Source organism: Heliangelus exortis, chromosome 8, assembly GCF_036169615.1.
Source record: "Heliangelus exortis chromosome 8, bHelExo1.hap1, whole genome shotgun sequence".
In the NCBI taxonomy this organism is placed as follows: Eukaryota; Metazoa; Chordata; class Aves; order Apodiformes; family Trochilidae; genus Heliangelus; species Heliangelus exortis.
This window is the reverse complement of record NC_092429.1, coordinates 26,478,768-26,497,396: the sequence shown is the minus strand read 5'-3', so window position 1 is coordinate 26,497,396 and position 18,629 is coordinate 26,478,768. Positions and strand designations below refer to the sequence as shown.

Below are 18,629 nucleotides of genomic sequence, written 5' to 3'. Positions count from 1 at the left end.
TGAGGAAGAGGAGGGCGGAAAAAGCAGAGGTCGTCATCATTTCAAGAGCCTGTTAATCATCCCCCCAGGGGCCCTCAGAAGTGGCCATTTTCCACAGGGCCCTGTAAATCCTCTCCGGAGAGGGAACCCCAGGGAGTTTGGCCTGGGGAAGATGAGAACCCTTGATGGCTTTGGAAGAGACAGCAGAGAGCTGTAGCAGAGAGGAAAAATCCAGCCCCACCATCAGTGAGAGGAGAAAATAGACCGAAACAGAGACAGTGAAAATGTGCTGAAGCAGCTGATGACAACCCAAACAGCAGGAGAAGGTTCCTGCGTGCCAATTAATGAGGCTCTGGTGCTAATTTGCCACCTTGACTGCACTTCTGAGCTTGTCAGGAGAAGGCAGTGAGGGGGGGTGGGGGAAGACAAAGCTAAAAAAAGAAAAAAAAAAAAAAAAAAAAAGACGGTGAGGTTTTGGCTATGCAAATGTCTCTGGGCTTCAGAGAGACAGGGAGAAGTGAGGGGGATCAGTGGCAACCCCCACCCCCCAAAAAAAACCCCAAACAAACAAAAAATGGGAATGGAAAGAATATATCAAGTCTCCTGGGCTTGTGTTGGCAAAGCAGCATGGTACTCCCCAACCTGGTTTCCCAGGGCTCACATTCCATGGACTGTTTGGTTAGTTGGGAGAGTAGATGGTGACGGAGAAGTGCCCAGGAGCATCACTGGTACCCCTGGTGAAACCATGGTGTAAGGAAGGAGCCAGAGCAGACACATGCTGGTGCTGAGACATCTGCAGGCATCTTGCCATCACCTTCCTCCCCCAGAAATTCTGTCAAACAGCAAACCAGCTCTGCTGGAAGCTGCCTGGTGGTTAGGTGCAGCTAATGAAGCTGGAGAAGCCCTGAGCAAAATGCTTGGTGTGAAAATGCTTCCCAAGTGAAACGTCTGATTTCCACTTCTTGTCTGTCCTGCAGCCTGAGCCATGAGGGCAGGGACCCTCAGGGATAAATTTCAAACAGGAAAATTTGCACTAGCATGCTGCTTACATGCAATGATGAGGAGTATCTGCCAGCAAAGCAGATACCTGAAACCCCTCCAGCCTTCCTCCTCCCCTGGGGATGTTTTCCCTTCTCCCCTGTGCATCCTCTGGTCCTTTCCTGAGCTGACACAGCATCATTCGAGGGTGGGAACAGGCAGGCTGAAGCAGGGATGCAGATGTAGCCCCATGGTCTCTCTCCGTCCTGGTTCTTCACAGCAAAACTGTCTGTGCTGTTTTTGCACAGCGTGATGGGGAGATGTGGTGGCCATGAGGCCAAAGGCACCCCTGTTCTGGGTTGACACAGTGCAGGGAAAGGGTCCCCTATCCCAAGGATGGCTCATGTAAGTATCTTGAATAGCTCTCTCTGCTCCAAGGGACAGGCCCTGCCTTAGGACATCAGTGAACAAAAAAAGTGCACTTCTGCCATTAATGTATTCAAGAACGGGAGATACGTGGTGGTTAAGAGCAGGGCAGAGGAGAAAGGGGACGTGAGAGAAAGCAACACCTGGAGAGAGAGAAAACAGCACCAGAGGAGAGCAATGATGGAGCAGAGAGACCAAGAGTGGTGAGGAAGGAGAGGGTGAAGGTTCCTGAAGAGATTTTTATCCACATCCTGTGGTGAGATGGCAGCCTGACCCCTGCACACATGGAGAATCCCCATGGAGCAGACCCTGAAGGACCATGGTGGAGCAGATGTTGTGGACTTGCCACCCGTGTGGAATCCTGGTGGAGCAGCTGTGGACCTGCAGGCTGGGGTGGATCACGGAGCAGATGCCATGGAGCTGCAGGCACGGAGGGGACTATTCCCGAAGCACTCCGTAGCTCTGTGGGCTCCATGTGCTGGAGCAGTTTGCTCCCGAGGACTCACACTGGAGGGGTTCCTGAAGGACTTTCTCCTGTGGGAGGGACCCCACATTGGAATCTTTCTCCCTGAGGAGGAAGGAGCAGCAGAGAACAGCCTGTGATGTCTGGACTGTAAACCCCACTCCCAGTGCCCTGGGGGGGTCAGAAGGGAGATTGGGAACAGAGAACTTTGGGCTTGGGAAGAAGGGAGGGGTGAGGAAAAGTATTTAAATACTCTGGTCTGTGTTTTCTCTTTGCCTGGTTTTGATGTGGTTAATGATGAATTGATTTTTCCCCAGGTTGAGTCTGGTTTGCTCGTGAACATAATTAATGAGTGAAAAATTCATAGCCCTTGTCTTGACCCATGAGGTTCCAGGTGGATTTCCTCCTCACCATCCCATAATGGCAGAGGGGGAATGATCAGCCACATGGTTCTTTGTTATCAGCCAGGATCAAACCACGACAACCCCCTCCTGTTATGTAGGGCTGGAGGCTCAGCCAGTGCTGTGGAAAAGGAGTGGAAACACAGGAGGGAAGAGGAGTGTATGTCAGATAGCTGGAGCTGTGAGCTGCTGGGTTCCAGTGCTCAGCCCATCACCTTCTGTCTCAATACTACAAGATGGAGCTCCCTACCTGGGAGCAGGGCTGCTGGGGGGAGCACTGTGGATGATATTCTGCTGAGAGGGCTTGGGCCAAACCGGCCTGGCCTTTTCCCAGCCTCCTTCTCCCTGAAGGAGCTGCTGAAGAAATCTGACTGGAGCAAACCAAAGTGTCTGCAATCGAGTGAGTGAGCTCAGCTCCTTATTTAAGAGGCAGCTTTCTGGCTTTAGTGTTGTGGAGAATCTTCTATAAATGCAGGGGCTTGCAAACCAGAGTCCAGATAAGCCCTAAAGTACCAGTTTTTACAACCTAGCAGGGTTTGAAATCATGGGTCAGGGTGGCACTCCTGGTTTTTGCATCCAGAGGCTGGATACTGCCAGCACCAGGTGTGGTGGCGACTCTCCAGCCAGCCCCGTGTCTCTATCGAGTTTTTTTTTCAGGGAAATAAGGTAATAAAATGCTGACCTCTGGTTATTTATTCTCCTCTTCTTAATCACCTCCACTGAGTGCTTTAGTTGCTGAACAGGGATGGGATGATGTGGCTGCTTCCACCCCACATGCAGCCTGGCATTGCCTTCCTGGGGGACAATGCTGTTGCTGCTCTTCCTTTAATTCATCCACTTACCCCCTCCACCGCCCGAAAAGTGAAGTGGTTCTTTCCCAAAATACAGAAATTCAGCAGAAAAATTCAGGTAACCACCCCTGTCTTTTCCTCCACTCTGTTAAAAGGTGGTGTAGCCCTGCAGCAGGATTGCTGTTGGTCACTGTCCTGCATTACTCCATGGGGTGTTTAGCCAAAAAGACTCTGTGTCCACCTGCCCCTTTTACCCTTTTTTTTTGGCATAAAATCGAAATTAAACAACCATTAACTGCTTCTGTCACCACATACGGGACTGTTCCTCTCAGGACCTCTGGAGCCAGCACTGCGATGGAGAAGCCCCGGGGTTAGTCCTCAGCTGGGTGCAGGCTGCTCCATGTCTTGGGGACAAGTAGTTTGGTGGCCCATCAAAATGTGTAGCAGGAACTAAGACAGAAACTAAGATGCTCTTTTTAGCAGGAAAGCCTCAGGAGCAGACAGCACTGATGTCTTTCCTGCCTACACCCCCCTCATCTCTGGGCAGATGTCTTCTGGCTTCTGGCTTCCCCTGAGGAGCCCAGGTGATGGCTTTGATTTCTCATTTCCTCCCGGTGTGTTTAATTGTCTGATTGATTTTTTTTTTATCTTTTTTTCCCTTTAGTACAGGGAGAGAAGGGAGGAGATCTGGGCAAAGGAAGACAGATGCATGAAGACATCCAGGTGAGAGATTGAGGGCTGCTATAACCATAATAGCTAGCCTGATGGATTGATAGATTAGACAGGGAATATAAATAGCAAGCACAGTTTATCTGCCTCCATTTTATTTTCCTCTCGTTTATCTCTTTATCTCTCCTGGTGTTATCTTCTTTCTCCTTATCTCTTTATCTGTCCAGCCTGTGGATGAGGAGAGCAGGGAACAGGTGGGTGACAGAAGCAAGACTGATGAGTTTGGGTTTCCAGTGTTTTCATAGCACCCAGGCAGGCAAGTTTTGCCAGCCAAGGAGGATTAGGAAGCAGACCTGGATATGCACACCAATACACATTTTTTTCCCCCCTCTCTCCCCCCTGCTCTCTCTCTTCTTTGCATGCTGCCAGTCCCTTCTGCCTGCACCCCCTCCTTTGAGGTGCTCCAAAGGGAGAGTGGGCTCCTTCCCCTCTTCTGTCCTTGTCCAAAGAATGGGAGCTGGCACCCAGAGAACTCTGCTCGTCCAGAGTTCCCACCTGACTGCAGGGCAGTGCTGCTCCTTGACATCCCAGGCAGGTACTGAGCATGGTGGCAGCACCAACATCAGGGAAGGAAGGAAAGAAGGAGGGGTGCCCAGCTCTTGGCTGAGCCATCAGCTGCCAGCTCACCTCTCCCTGCCAGCTCCTCACCAGACTGGGCTGAGCAGGCACTAAAGGTGCCACCAGCTCCCCAGTGGTGGGGCTACTGGACATGCTGGGTCTTGAGGAAATCTCCTACCCCTTGCTGCCTGTGCTCAGGGTAGCAGAGTGAGGTGTCTGGGATGGGTGGTGCCTGGTTTGGGGCTTTTTCCAAAGGGGTGATGAATGAGAAGGCCTTTAGGAGGTCAATGGAGATACCAGAAGTATGGAACAGCTTACGCATAGGGACCAAGCCAGGAAGCTGGGACACAGAGGTGACTGTCCTACTTGTCTAAACAATTGTAACCATATGGAAAGGGGGGCTGGGGTCAGCTGTCCCCCTTCTCTTCTCCTACCAGAGCTAAGGGTCATCAAGTGATGCTCCCCAGGGTCTCATTTGACATGCCCAAAGAGGTGACATGTGCTACCAGCAGTCAGCCAAGCCCACCCTATGTTTACATAGGATAAGATGGGGGCTGGACATGAGATGTGGCTGATGCCACGTGGGTCCTTGTCGCCAGCTCAGGGGCCATCTGCTCCAGGCACCTTGCTGGGACCAAAAGTAAAAGCCAGGGGGGAGTGGGTAGGAACTGCCAGCTTCAGTGTCCCTCCCTGCCTCCAGGAATGTCTGATGGTCTTTAATGGGACCTCAGAGCCCATCACTCCAAGTTAACAAAGATGTGGACAGGGGACAGATGGCCAGCCCATGTGGTGGCATCTCCCCTCCTTGGGAGGTTTGGCTAAAATCCAGAGAGCAGGACAGTGTGGAGGCACAGAGGGGACATGGGAGCTGGACACACATGGGACCCATGCTATCCCCTTCTGCCACACAGCATGGGAAAAGCCAGGGCCAGAGATAACAGTAATTGTTTTGTTTTTTTTTTTTTAATCTCAGTTGGATTTTGTTGCTGTTTTGCTCAAAAAAGGCATTTTTTAAAAAAATATATTAAACAGATACATTTTACTAAGTTGTCTCTTGGCTAGAGCCACTGACAAGAAATGACACTCCCCAAATAAATAGGCTTAAAAAAACCCCTCCCAAACAAAACAAACAAATAAATACATAAATAAAACATCTTTCTCCTTTTTCTTTCTTTCCTTTGTTTTAGGTTGCTTTTTTTTTCTGTAAATAATTGCAGCCCAGAGGTGTCTGCTGGTCTCCGCGATGGCAGTGTCCGTGTGGCAGGTGCCAGGCCCTTTTCACCTGAGGGGTGCCAATGCCTTGGGACCAGCTCTGGTGTGAGATGCTTGTGGAGAGGCCCCTGGGGAGATCTACCCAGTCTCAGGGGCTTGCACTGTGGTGCCCCCCACGCTGTCACCATATGTGAGGGCACAGCTGCAGCAAGGATGAGGAGGGATGAGAAAGCGAAGGCGCTGGTAGAAACCTCTCTTAAAAAGACTACAAAAGTTAGGGTGCTGAAGTGGCCACCACTAGATAGAAATCATAGCCAGTTGGGCATCTGCTCTGGTAGAACCAGCAGCTGTTTCTGGTCAGGAAACATCTCCCTGGCCATCAGCAAGTCGCCCAGGCCACAGAGGAGGTTGCCACGCTGACACTGTCCTTGCGCTCAAAGCTGGTCTGTGCTGCATGAGCCATCCCTCCTCCACAGTCCCACTGGTGTTCTCCTTCTCCTCCAGCTGTGTCTCTTTGGCCAGTTGCTGGGTGTACCATGGAAGCCTGTGGATGGCACTAAGGTAAGGCCTTGATTTAGTTTTTTAGGGTGGTTCTTAGTTTTATCCCCAAAGGGTCCTTTCTCCCAGCCCCCTTGCTCCGAGATCTGAGCAGCCCCAGCGTTAGCTGCACAACTTGCCTGTCTCCTGCTCCACTGTGTTGGGCAGCCTGGCACTGAAGGCCCTCAACGAGGATTGGATCCTTGCCACCTCGTTGTTGGCCAACTTGAGCCTGTGGTGGAGCAAGCAAGTGAAGAGGTCAAGGCGGGTTTTGCCAGGGGGGGACAACCTATTCACCCGGTCCCTGATCTCCAACAGCTGGAGCATGGCTGAGTCCTGGGAGCCCTGGGTGTAGGGATAGTCCAGCTGAAGGATCAGGTCACGAATAGCATCGGGTTCAAAGGGTAGGCTGTAGCCAAAGACTTGCAAACTGTTGATTTTCATGTACCCCAGGTTCTTGGAGGGATCTGACATCTCCAGAGGTTCGTAGTAGATCGTCTCATTGGAGCTGTCATCCAGAGACTTGATGCGGCTCCGCAAGTAGACGTGGACAGTTTCAAAGAACGTCTTCCACTTGTTCCCCAAGGTGAGCGTCCAGTTTTGGCACTGGGCAGAGGCATCTATGTTAGTCCTCTCCCAGTCTGGGAAGCTGCCTTCATTGACAGGCATGAACCAGCTCTCTGAGTGACTTCCCCCGAATGGGTTGACATAAATGGCCATGACGGGCTCCAGAGTGCTGTTCTTGGTGAGGCAGATCTGCAGGGAGAGGGCCAACATCACGTGAACCAACCCGGGCTTGTACTTGTTGCTTTTCAGGGTCAGGAGCATGCGTTTCCTCCAGGAGGGGTCAAACCAGCTCCCCAGGCGCAGGTCGTTGCTGATGAAGATGGAGTGCACCTCGATGCGGCTGTCCCGTTTCTGCAGGAGGTATTTGAGCTCCAAGTCCTGCAGGTCAGCCTCCAAACCCAGGTAGTGCTCCAGGGAATCGGCCACTTTGGGGCGGCAGAAGCCCTGGCTGAGGACAAAGCCGTGGTTGCAGGTCCCGCAGCGGGTGCTGTTGTCCTCGGCGCAGCTGGCGCAGGCTGTCCCCTCGCCCAAGGCACAGGGGATGGAGCCCTGGCAGGAGGGCTGCTCGGAGGGACACGTGCAGCTGTGGCTTTCCTCCAGGAAGGTCCCAGGCACGGCCGTCTCGCTGCAGTACAGCAGTGACTGCGCGCGGCTCCACCAGTGAGGGAGGGACCTGGTAGGGAGAGATGGTTACGGAGCATCCTTTGGGCTATGACCAACCACCCCTAAACCAACCATCCCACAAGATGGAAAAGCTGCCAACTTGTGTTTGGTTTTCTGCCCTGCCACCCATGAACCAAGCCCCGTTTTCCACCTCCGGGCTCAGACCCAACCTCTCAGGGCCCAATCCTTGCTGCCTGCTCACCCTCCAGTTCCTTTGAATTTCTCCAGTCCCAACCCTGGAGAGGCAGGGCCATGGGTCTGAGCTCTGAGGATCCAAGAGGTGCCCCAGGGTGGGAAGGGGGTGCTGTGGTACCCTACCTCTCCTTTGGCAGTTTGAAGCGAGGTTGGCGGTGGCAGCGTTTGCTGAGGTTGAAGAGCCTCTGGATGAGTCTGTGGGTTTTCCTGGAGAGCAGCTTCAGGCTGGTGCCCAGCTGCTGGTAGCGATGCTGGACATCCAGATCCATGGCCCAGAAGTGGGATATGGCAGTCCTGTTCAGGAAACGGTCCCCAGGGAGCCTCTTCACCAGGGCCTGAAACTCCTCTGGGGTGGGAGAGACATGGCATCAGCAGACCCAAAAGAGGTAAAGGGAGGGTCAGAGGCAACCTTCCTCCACCCAGACTCTCAGTCCTTCATGGTGTGATGACCACCCTGCTCCCAAAGGAGGGGTTGCAGAGGAGATGCTTGGTGGGTCTGCTGAAGGGTCAGGAGAAGAAGAGCAGCTGAGAGAACTGGGGGTGTTCAGTCTGGAGAGGAAGAGGGTGAGGGAAGACCTTCTCACTCTCTACAGAGGGTGGTGGGAGGTGGGTGCTGGTCTCCCAAGTAACATGTGACTGGAAAAGAGGAAATGGCTCGAGTTCTGTCAGGGGAGGTTAGGTTATTAGGAAAAATTTCTTTACTGAAAAAGTGGTGAAGCATAGAAACAGACTGCCCAGGGCAGTGGTGGAGTTACTATTCCTGGAGATGTTGAAAAAACGTGTAGATGTGGCACTTTGGGACATAGTTTAGTTGGCATGGTGGCACTGGGTTGATGGTTGGACTTGATGATCTTAGAGGTGTTTGATAACCTCAGTGATTCTATGATCTCACCTGACTCCTCAAACTGGTTGTGGTGGCTCTCCCAGGTTCTGCAGAGCTGGGCCAGGCTGTTCTCCAGTGCCTGGACATCAGCCTCAGGGCAGTTGCAAGAGGGAAAGCTGGGCTGGCAGTGGCAGTGGCAGTCACTCTGGTGGCACACCAGCTCCCCGGCCGAGCTGCAGGCGATGTAGCTGAGGGCAGCTGCCACAAACCTCTCCCGCAGGTAGGAGGGGAGCACAGTCTGCAGGCCTGCGGGCAGGAGGCAGCCCCAAGCACTTCAGGGCATGTGGAGAGCCCCTCAAAAATATCCCCCCCCTCCCTTGGTGAGGAGAGAGTGGGTTTTCTCCCTCCCCAGGCTCCCACATTCACCTGACTTTCATATCAATTTGCTGGGGAGCCGCTTGTCTGGGCTCTGCATTGATCTCAGCTCCTCTTGGCAGGCAAGTAACAACCTCATCCTGCACAGCTTTGATTATTTTCATCCCTCCCCCCTCCATCCCAGCCCTTAAATCAAATGCAGCATCTCCAGGCAGCATCCTCCCCTGCAGCAAGCATCCCAGGGTGGCACAGCATCCACCACCACTTCCCCACTAGCCCAGCCCTACCTTGGAGCTGCACTTTGTTCTCTGGGCTCTGCACCAGGACGGAGCTCACCGAGTCCAGGTTGTCATAGTTGCTGCAGCCAAGTGGCCCTGTCCGAGTTTCAGTCACCTAGGGAGGGGTGACCCGCAGGCAGTCAGGGAGACAGGGCACAGAAAGTGCTGCAGATAACCCCCACCCAGCCAGGCTTGCCCTGCCCCGCACCCAGTGGCAAGTGATGCTCAGCAACCTGCCTGCTAATTGGCTTGTGGACAGGTGGCAGCCCTGCCTGCAGCCCACTGAAAAAACTCACCCTCATTAGTGTGCCCAATTTCCCATAAATACCGTGGCTGTGACAACTCTGTCTGCTCCATCCCCCCTTTCCCAGGGCCTGATGCTGCTTTAGGGTCCTGGCCATCCCTGAGGGGCTGATTTCTCCTTCTCCCTCATCCCCCTCTCCCTCCCACTTACCTTGATGGCAGAGGTGGCAATCTGGATGTGGTGGAGGCGGCGCAGGGTGCTCTCCCTGTCGATGAAGTAGGATGCTGCCAGCTGGTGCAGGGTCTCCAGTGAGACCCCCGAGCTGTTCCCAGCACCCCCACTGGGCTCTGCCCTCCGGCTCAGCTTGCGCTTGTCCACAAAAATGGTCAAAGACTCCTCTCCTAAAGGAAAGGGGGGGGGGGATATATAGTGCTTTCAGCCCCTGTTCCTCTTCTTGGCTGTGTTTTTTCATAATGGCCTCGTTTTCCTTTTCTTCCCTTGTGTGAGGGGAAGGGAGCACCCAGCAGCACTCACCTCCCAGCGTTGCAGCCAACAAGAAGTGGGTGCCGTACTTCTTGATGAGGCTGTTGGTGATCTGCTGGGGGCTGGGCCGGCGTCCCAACAGGCGGATGTTGCGGATGAATTCAGGGGCCAGGGGAAGGGGCAGGTTGAAGAAATCTTTCCTCTCCAAGGCCAAATTGTTTACTTTCCAACGAGCAAACTCTCTGCAGGAGGGAAGGGTTTTTCCAAGGTAGTGTGGCCATACCCCGTGCATCCTGTCCCCTTTCCTGTTCCCAATTTCCACCTCAGAGCAGGGAATCAGTAGGGGAAAAAACTCCACTGGAACCATCCCAACCTCCTGAGGAGGTGAAGGACCCACAGTGCACGCTCACCAGCTATAGATTCAGCCAGGACAAAAGTGCCATCCCTCCCACAGCCATCAATGGCCATAATGTGGTACAAGCAGTGGAGATGCCTGATACTGATTAATCACAACCCAGAGCAGGGCCAGAGCCTTTTCCAGCCTTCAGTTATCCATCCTCTGTCCCTACTCACACCTACAGATCTGGGTGAAAATCCAACATCTAGGTGTTTCACAGTTTTAAGTACTGGCAGTGTTTTGTAGGAAGTTGGAGGCAAGTGGGATGTGGTGGGGTTGGTGGTGGATCCCCTACTAGCTCTGGAGGCTGTGAATGTGCCCAGCAGCCCTCAGGCATCACCCAGCCTCAGGGGGTAGCCACCAGCCTGTCACTGCTTCAACCAGGCAATGGCCTCATAAACAACCAGCAGCCAATTTCAGCTTAATCTTTGGTATTTTGCTAAAATTAAAACCAGGTGGTGGCTTTCAGGCAGTTTAATTAGGGCTGAGTGGGGAAGGAAGGGATGCAGAGCAGCTGAGGGGCCTGGGGGATGCATGCTTGCTTCCTATCATTTTTGAGCCTAGAAAGTGGGATGTTGGGGCCAGAACTGGAGCTGGGTGTGAAGCAGAGTGGGTGCTGCCTCTCCCCTTACCTGTGTGCTCCTTGGGTGCTGGGATCCTAAGGTTGGGGGGCCAGGAGCCCTGCACTGGGTTTCCCCACCCTGTCCCACAGACAAAGCAAGGCTTGGAGGAGGCAGAAACCAGCTGCTGTCCCTATGGCTGCTCCTTCCTGTCCCACCACTGTCACCAGGAGCATCCCTGGAGGATGTGGGTCCCTCATCATGCCAGTGCCAGCACACAGGATGGGGAGGAAGGAGGAGAAGAGCTCTCTGGGGGTGCTGGGCTGCCTAACAAGGTCCCTACATCATATCCCCTGGGAGGCAGCAGCCAGGCTGTTCTCTGGGGGCTTGGCACCATCAAGGAAAGGAAGGGAAAAGGCCTCATTAGCAGGAGGAGACAGCACCAATTAGTGCTGGAGGTGGTGGAGTGGGTTTCCCGTGCTGGCCCTTTGCTGGGGTCATGGCTGCCAAGCCTGGTTCTCTACCAGCAAGGAACTCCTCCACCCTTGTCCCCTACTCACATAGTGTCCCTCTGCTGTGGTTTGTGGGGTGACATCACTGGGGACCCTGGGACACTGCAGAGGGTTGGTCAGGAGGATATTTTCTGACCCCCAGCAGCATCCCAGCTGGAGATGGCTGGCAGTCCAGGCAGGCTCAGTAATCTGTTACAGAGATGTCTTTGTGCGTAGCAGAAGGACAAAGAAGTGTCCATTTCTCTGTGCCTCCCACCATAAGGGTTGATCCCATGCCAGCCTGTGCACCAAATCCCTCCTGGCTTAGGACAAATCCTGCCTGGAGCCCATTTTGTCCATGCCAGGAGCATCTTGTGGAGCTGCTGTTACATGCCCTGGGAGCGGTCACCTCTCTCCATGGGCAGCCTCCTCTCATGTGGAGGCTCATGGAGTCTACTCCTGTAGACTAAAGCTCCCCTCTGCCATGTCCCCTGAAGCCCCCCACCCATCCACCCATCCCAGCTCCCTCCCAGGGTGCCCTTGGCCTCTCACCTGTAGATCCTGTACCTGGTGGTGAAACCCTGCCGGTAGCGCTCCATGAAATCCACATACTCTTGGGCACGGTAGAAGGGTCCCCGGTCAGTGAGGAGCCAGTCGAGGGGTGCCCGGCCAGAAGATGAGGATGACGATGTTGAAGGGGTCGCAGGGGCAGCATGCTGCTGGGGCACAGTGCCCCCTGCACCCCCGTCCACCCCCCAGCAGCAGCAGACGCTCAGGGTCAGGAGGGCCAATGGCCACGGGAGCATCGGTGGGGGTCTGTCAGGGCGCGGGAGGTCCTGCCACCCCATCCTGCTGCTGCCCAGCCAGCTGCTTCATTCTCTCGCCCTGGGGGGATCCTCTGCGATGGCCCTGCCCTGCAACAGCACCGTGGGGAGTGTGTGAGGCCAGCAGGACCAGGCAATGTGTCAGGGTGGGGACAAATCCATGTGGGTGTAACCCAGGTGCACGCACAAAGTAAAGAAAAGTGGGGTTTGTCTTGGGAGGGGGAAAACTGCTGGGATACTGGTGAAGAGAATCATTTGGGGAAAGCTTTAGGAAGGGGATTCTCCTCCCCTACTCTGCTTCACAGTGCTGGGTGCAGTTCTGGGGTCCCTAACACAGGAAGGACATGGAACTGTTGGAGTGAGTCCAGAGGAAGCCACAAAGATGCTCTGAGGGCTGGAGCACCTGCCATGGAGACAGGCTGAGAGTTGGAGTTGTTCAGCCTGGAGCTCCAGGGAGACCTTAGAGCACCTTCCAGTACCTGAGGGGGCTAAAGAAAAGCTGGGGAGGAACTTCTTGGTTTTAAACTGAAAGAGAGAAGATTTAGGTTAGGCGTTAGGAAGAAATTGTTGATTGTAAAGGTTGTAAGACCCTAGCCTATGTTGCCCAGAGAAGCTGTGGCTGCCCCATCCCTGGCTGTTTTCAAGGCCAGGTTGGATGGGGCTGTGAGCACCCTGGTCTAGTGGAGGCATCTCTGTCCATGCAGAGGTGTTGGAACTAGAGTGTCACTGAGGTCCCTTCCAACCCAAACCACTCTGTGATTCTATGAGGGCCACGTGTCCACATGCAGTTGATATTAGGCTTCCCTTTTTGTCCTGCTGAAATGGTGGGTGGTTGGAGATCTATCCCAAGGCTGGCTGGGCTAATCACAGTGATGTTTTGAATGCAATCAGCATTTATCTCAAGACCTTCCTGCTCTCATTCCAGTCTGGCACTATCTGTGGTAGCACCAAGGCAGCTTTGCTGGGAGCAACAGCCCTGGAGCCAGAGCCTGAATTTGCAAATGAAGACAGGACACAGAACTGCAAGGTGCAGCAGAGCTGAGGTGAGATGTCCTGCCTGAGAGATGTTTGCCTGAAAATCAGGACCCCATCAACTGCAATGCTTCCAGGGGAGGTGATTTTTATTCTGGGAAGGTGTCTGGCAGGGCTGGGAGCCCAAACACTCGCCCCTGCCAGGCACACGCCAGCCCTGCGCTCTCCCAGACAGGGCTTTGCCAGATGAATCATTATGCTTTAACACATTATTTTAATATTTTTTTTCCCTCCCTTTCTTCTATTTTTAAGCCCTTAGGGATGCACTTTGATTACACTTTCTCAGCTTCTTGCTTAGCCCTCGAGGCCAGGGCCCTTTTCATTTTAAAGAAAAGCTGAGATTTTTGCATCACCAGATTAGGGGTGCCTGGGCAGTGGAACAGGCAGGAGCAGCAGGCAGGGTCTTTCTCTGTCCTCCCCCACACTATCTTTCCGGTTGTCAGCCTGGTTTCTCCCAGCCTTGCAAGCAGCTGCATAACTTCCTGGTCATTGTCTCCTCCTCCTCCCAGCACATGGTGTCCTCCTTGCCTTTGATGAGCTCAAATCCTGGCCCCAGCAAACAATTCAGTTTGTTCTGGGTGGTCTCCTGAGGTGAGAACACTCCTTTGAGCTGCATCTGTTTATATCTTGCTTGTGAAAATGCTCTGCTTGTAGCATTAAATATGTGCCAACAAAACACCTTGCTTAAATCTTTGGCTTGCAAGGTAACCTGACCACTGACCCACAAAACAGGCTTAGTACTGCCAGTTTCCTTAGCCTGTGTCCTTGTCTGTGGCTCTTAGTTGGTTCCTGAGCGCTCCAGCCAAAGGAGGACTTTCATGGTATAAGCCATGAGGATGAAGGAACATCCTTCCTTTGATCTGAAAGAACAGAAGGGATTTTTTTTCAGGGGGTGGGGGGATGTACCAGGCAGAGCAGTGGCTTTTCCATCAAACTATCCTGGATACTAACAGCATTCCCCCAGCACTGACCAGCCCCTTGCCACCACCACCATGTGCCTTCTCTAAGAGGAGTTCCCCTTCCCCTTCAAATCTCCTCTCCACCTCCTTTCCCAGGACAGAAACTGAAGGTTAAATCTCTTTTGGGTGACCACTGTGGGGACAGATATTAAGGAAGGAGCAACCTTGGGCCACCTCTTCCCTTGGGCTGCTGTTCCCAGACCAGCTAGAAACCATTTCAACCTTCTCTGCCTTCCCCAGGGAGCTCACTCTGAAAATCAAGGCTGGGCTTGGGATGTTTCCCTGGGGCTATCTCATGTTTTACTGCAGAGTAGCAAAATTTACTCAGAACTGGGTATTCCCAGGGCTTGGCTAGTGCAAACCCAGCACAAATCCCCTCCTGATGTTCAGAGTCCCTTCAAGCAACACACTTTCTTTCCACCCTTGCTAAATGAGCTGTTATTTACACCCTCACCGCTGGCACCTGGGGACAGGTACTGACGCACACCAGCATCCTTGCCAACAGAAACTTGAAGCCTCAGGTCAGGAAGACTCAGGGAATCATAGAATCATAGAACTGGCTTGGTTGGAAGGGAACTCAGAGATCATCAAGTCCAACCCTTGATCCACTACCGCTGCAGTTCCCAGCCCATGGCACTGAGTGCCACATGCAGTCTCTTTTTAAATATCTCCAGGGACGGAGAATCCACTACTTCCCTGGGCAGCCCATTCCAATGTCTGATCACCCTCTCTGTAAAGAAATTCTTTCTAATATCCAACCTAAACCTCCCCTGGCACAACTTGAGACTGTGCCCTCTTGTCTTGCTGAGAGTTGCCTGGGAAAAGATACCAATTCCCCCCCCCGGCTCCAACCTCTTTTCAGGGAGTTGTAGAGAGTGATGAGGTCTCCCCTGAGCCTCCTCTTCTCCAGGCTGAACACCCCCAGCTCCCTCAGCCTCTCCTCATAGGTTCTGTGCTTGAGTCCCTTCACCAGCGTAGTTGCCCTCCTTTGAAGTCACAGTGGGCAGAAAAAACCTGCACTGGGACTGAGTTACTCAGAAAGCAGCTTTTGGTTACCAGGGCCATTTGCTCATATCAATCAGGGGCTGTAGAAAATATGTATGGACAGAAGTTGCTACAGCTCCATGTAGTTCTTAGCCCACGCAGATGGGGGTGGGTGGTTCTGGTTTGTGTTCAGTGCTTAGTGGGGAGCACCTTCACTTGCTCACACCAGCATCCTCCAGTGACCCTGGGAAGAGCAATGCTCTCTGGAAATGAGTACACCCCTTGACCTTACTACTAGAGCTGGAAATAACTTTCTATTCATTTTGTTGATCAAAAAAAATGAAGATTTGATGAGAAGTATCTGACTTTTTTTTTTTTAGGTTTTGCATCACAAAAGTTGGAAAACTTCCAGCTTGCTAAATTTTTTTCCCCTTCCCTAAAGTCAGGGGAGAACAAGAGTGCCAATGCAAATATTCTTGGCAAATGATGCCAGGTAGAGCTGTAGCTGCTGGTGACAGAGATATGGGATGTGCCTAGCCGCTGGTCCCTGAGGCACAGTGGGAGCAAAGGTGGATTCATGTGGGAACAGGGAGCAATGGGGATGGGTCTCAAGCTGCCTGCAGATGCTTTTTAGTGAGAATGGATGGCAACCAAGTCACCTTCTCATTAAACATAGGAAAGCTTTATCAAATTATAGCCATTTAAGAGGGTCCAGGCATAGGCTAAATGCCATTTAGTTCCTGAAGTGTATTGACTCAGCTGAGCCACCCGTGCCTGTGAGAATTCATTTTTTTTTTTTTTTAATTCCTAGGGAAAGACAACTCCAAAGGGCTCAATCCTACAGGATGCTCAGCTCCTTAATCCGGAGCCACTAACCTCCTCTGGGGCTTCGTGGACCTCTCAAACACAGCTCTTGCTGCTTCCTCTGCCCTGCCTGCCCTGTGACAAACATCTCTGAGCAGCACCGGGCCACGCTGGGCTGGCATCCTCACACTCCCAAGGAAGCACCGGGGCCTCATTGATCTGCGGGGGTAATTAAGGGAGCGAGCCAGGCACTGCCGGAGCTCCAGCAGGTCCGTAATCACCGGCAAAGAGGGCACGGCAGGGAGCTGTCAGCAGCCTGGCACACAGCCTGCAAACACAGAGCTCCAAGCATGAGGACAGCCACCTCGGAGCCTGCCCATGCAGAGATGTTAACCGTGGCAATGGGGGCTCTGAACGGGTCTTGCAAACCCCCTCAGCAGCCCATTATAAATAACTTTTAAAGTCAGACTTCAGGCTGATGAGGCTGGTTTAAAAACCGGCGAGGTTTGATGAACTGGGGTCCCTTTATTAGCTTTTCTTCACATCCTTAAGAGCAGGGCACTTGAAAACGAGAGTAAAGGAAAATAGCAGAAAATCCCAGGGCTCGAGGAGCTACAGCTTTGCATAAGACATCAAATGAGATGAAGACTGGGCTGCCATGGGAGGAGACAGCAGCTGCCTGCACCATGTCGCACCAGTGCCATGTGTTCTGCCCTCCAGCTTTGCTCACCCGAGACTTTCACACCCACGGGCAGAAAGCCTCTTAAAAGAGCAATGTGCCAAATACACACACCCCACCACCATCCCAGTGGGGTGACAGCAGTGACTGATTCCCCCCCCACCTCCCCCTTCCCTTGCCTCGTGCAGAGCTCTCAGCTCAAAGCATCCCTGCGGATGGGGCTCTGGGACTGGGGAAGAACATCCCTGCACATGGGAGCCAGAGAACAGCCACAGGAGAGCCAGGGAAGAGCTTCCTGCAGCCCCTCCTCTGGAGATGACAGCCCACCCATCCCGATGGACCCTGCTGTCAGAGGGAGCTGAGTATCAGGCTTATGCAGTAGCTGGAGGCAGTGTAAGGTAAGGATTCCTCCTTTGGCATCACACAGGTGACAAGTGTCATGAGCGGACAGTGATGTGGGGTGGCAGCTCAGCATTAGTGGCACAGGGTAAATAAAGTGCTGGGCAAAGAGAGGGAGGAGAGCTGGGGTGTCAGAGTGGGGCCAACCCCTCTGGGTCTCCAAACTGTCCCTGAGCTCCTCACCAAAGCAAGCTCCTCTTGGAGAGAAAAAAAAAAAAAAAAAAAAAATTGCTGAGGGCTCTTTGCCACATCCCCGGCGCTGGCAGCGACCCTCCTGGCTCTGACAGCGAGGGCACACTGACACCTGCTGGCAGGTACCCCCGGCCCCGCAGAATCCGGAGCTCCCCCGCCCGGCCCCGGGACCCACCGGCCTTGTTGGAGGCAGCTCCGGGGTGCGGGTCAGCGGGTTTCCCCAGAGAAGGGGCAGGACAAGGAGGGCGTCGCTGCTAAGAGATGATGCTCCCAGACTCGGGGCTTTAAAGATCCAGAGTTCTGGTTTCCACTGAAAAAATTCCAGTTTAGTGAAGGGGATTGAGCCCCGCATCTTGGGGAGAAGGGAGGGGGAAGCTGAGGTGGAGGGAGTGAGGTGAAGGAGAGGTCTGCAGCCGGGACACCGCTCCCTCAGCCATGGAAGGGGAACAAACATCTTCCGACCTGTCACCCCTCGCCTCGGGCTGGTGCTCCCCGGGAGAATCGGTGTCCCCGGGGCCCTGCGTGGCATGACGGGGGACAGAAGACCTCTGCTGTGGATTCATAGCCACCTGACGGTGAAGGAGGAACCCGAGTATCTCCGAGAGCATCTCCCTTACCTCTGCGGTCCCGGAGCATCTCCCTCCGGGACCCTCTCGGAGGAGGCAGAAGGTCTCCGGCCTCACGAGCAGCACGGTTACCACGGTGTCCCCGAACCGATGGCAGCCCCGGGATTCCCTGGGTCCCATCCGGGGGTGGCTCCCACCCGGGAAGGGCTCGGTACCTTCTTCTGCTCTCCTCTTCACCAGGGAGAGCTGAGAAGCCAGCCCGGTGGCAGCTTGACCAAGGTCACCGAGGGAGCCGGCTGCGACCGAGCCGCGTCTCCGCGACGATACCCGGGATCTCCGGGGGCCCAGATCCATCCCACTGCCGGGGTCCTCCCACCCCCCGACCTCACAGACTTACCCCAGGCTCAACGTCGGATGGGCACCGGCCGCCTCTCTACCCCATCCCGATCCTCCTCAGCGCTCCCGGTAGGGACCCCTCCTCCATCCCCCGGCCACTCCGTAGCCCGGCGGGCACAGCTCGGTCCCGCCGCGATCCGATCAGTTCCGATCTCTTCCCAGCTACCGTGAGCCGCCGCGCTCCGTCTCTGCCGCCGACTGATAATATATGCAGCGCCAGCAGCCAATCAGAAGCGCCGCCGGCCTCTCGGCGCCTTCCCATTGGTGGGGCTGGGCAGAGGGGGCGGGGCGGCCGTGGCCTCTCGGTCCAGGTGGTCCCGCGGGGGCACCGAGGGAGCGGCCGTGGGGCTGAGGGGTGTCCCCGGGTGTCCCCCCCCGCTCCTTCCCGAACCTCAGAGCTGCGGAGACCCCCGGAAAGGCCTGGTGGGATCCCCACGGTGGTAGTGCCGGGGTGTGGGGGGGATGGAGGGAGTCGCGGCCTCAAGGCCCCGATGGGGCACGGGCATCAGTTCCGTCCAAAATAGCCCTGCTTGTGTCTGATAACAGCGTAAATCATTAACGGGGTTCGGGACGGTGTGTGTGGCGTGATACCGGGATGTCATGCGCGGGGTTTTACTAAGATGTCGTATCTGTGGTGTTAGTAG

General features: G+C 54.2%; 1 protein-coding gene and 1 long non-coding RNA gene across 2 annotated transcripts; one reads left to right on the top strand and one right to left on the bottom strand.

Annotated features, from left to right (window-relative positions):
- Positions 1-5,536: 5,536 nt before the first annotated feature.
- Positions 5,537-18,164, bottom strand: BRINP2 (BMP/retinoic acid inducible neural specific 2). The gene is made up of 8 exons (XM_071751154.1): positions 17,987-18,164; positions 11,703-12,064; positions 9,754-9,944; positions 9,430-9,620; positions 8,985-9,090; positions 8,392-8,628; positions 7,623-7,845; positions 5,537-7,314 (listed from the first exon to the last, which is right to left on the bottom strand). The coding sequence occupies exons 2-8, from the start codon at positions 11,996-11,998 to the stop codon at positions 6,198-6,200; spliced, it is 2,361 nt and encodes a 786-aa protein (XP_071607255.1). The 5' UTR covers positions 11,999-12,064; positions 17,987-18,164; the 3' UTR covers positions 5,537-6,197.
- Positions 6,583-17,044, top strand: LOC139799299 (uncharacterized). Its single transcript, XR_011727220.1, has 4 exons — positions 6,583-6,660; positions 6,891-7,025; positions 12,900-13,001; positions 15,761-17,044. It is a non-coding gene; the product is annotated as an uncharacterized lncRNA (long non-coding RNA).
- Positions 18,165-18,629: the final 465 nt, after the last annotated feature.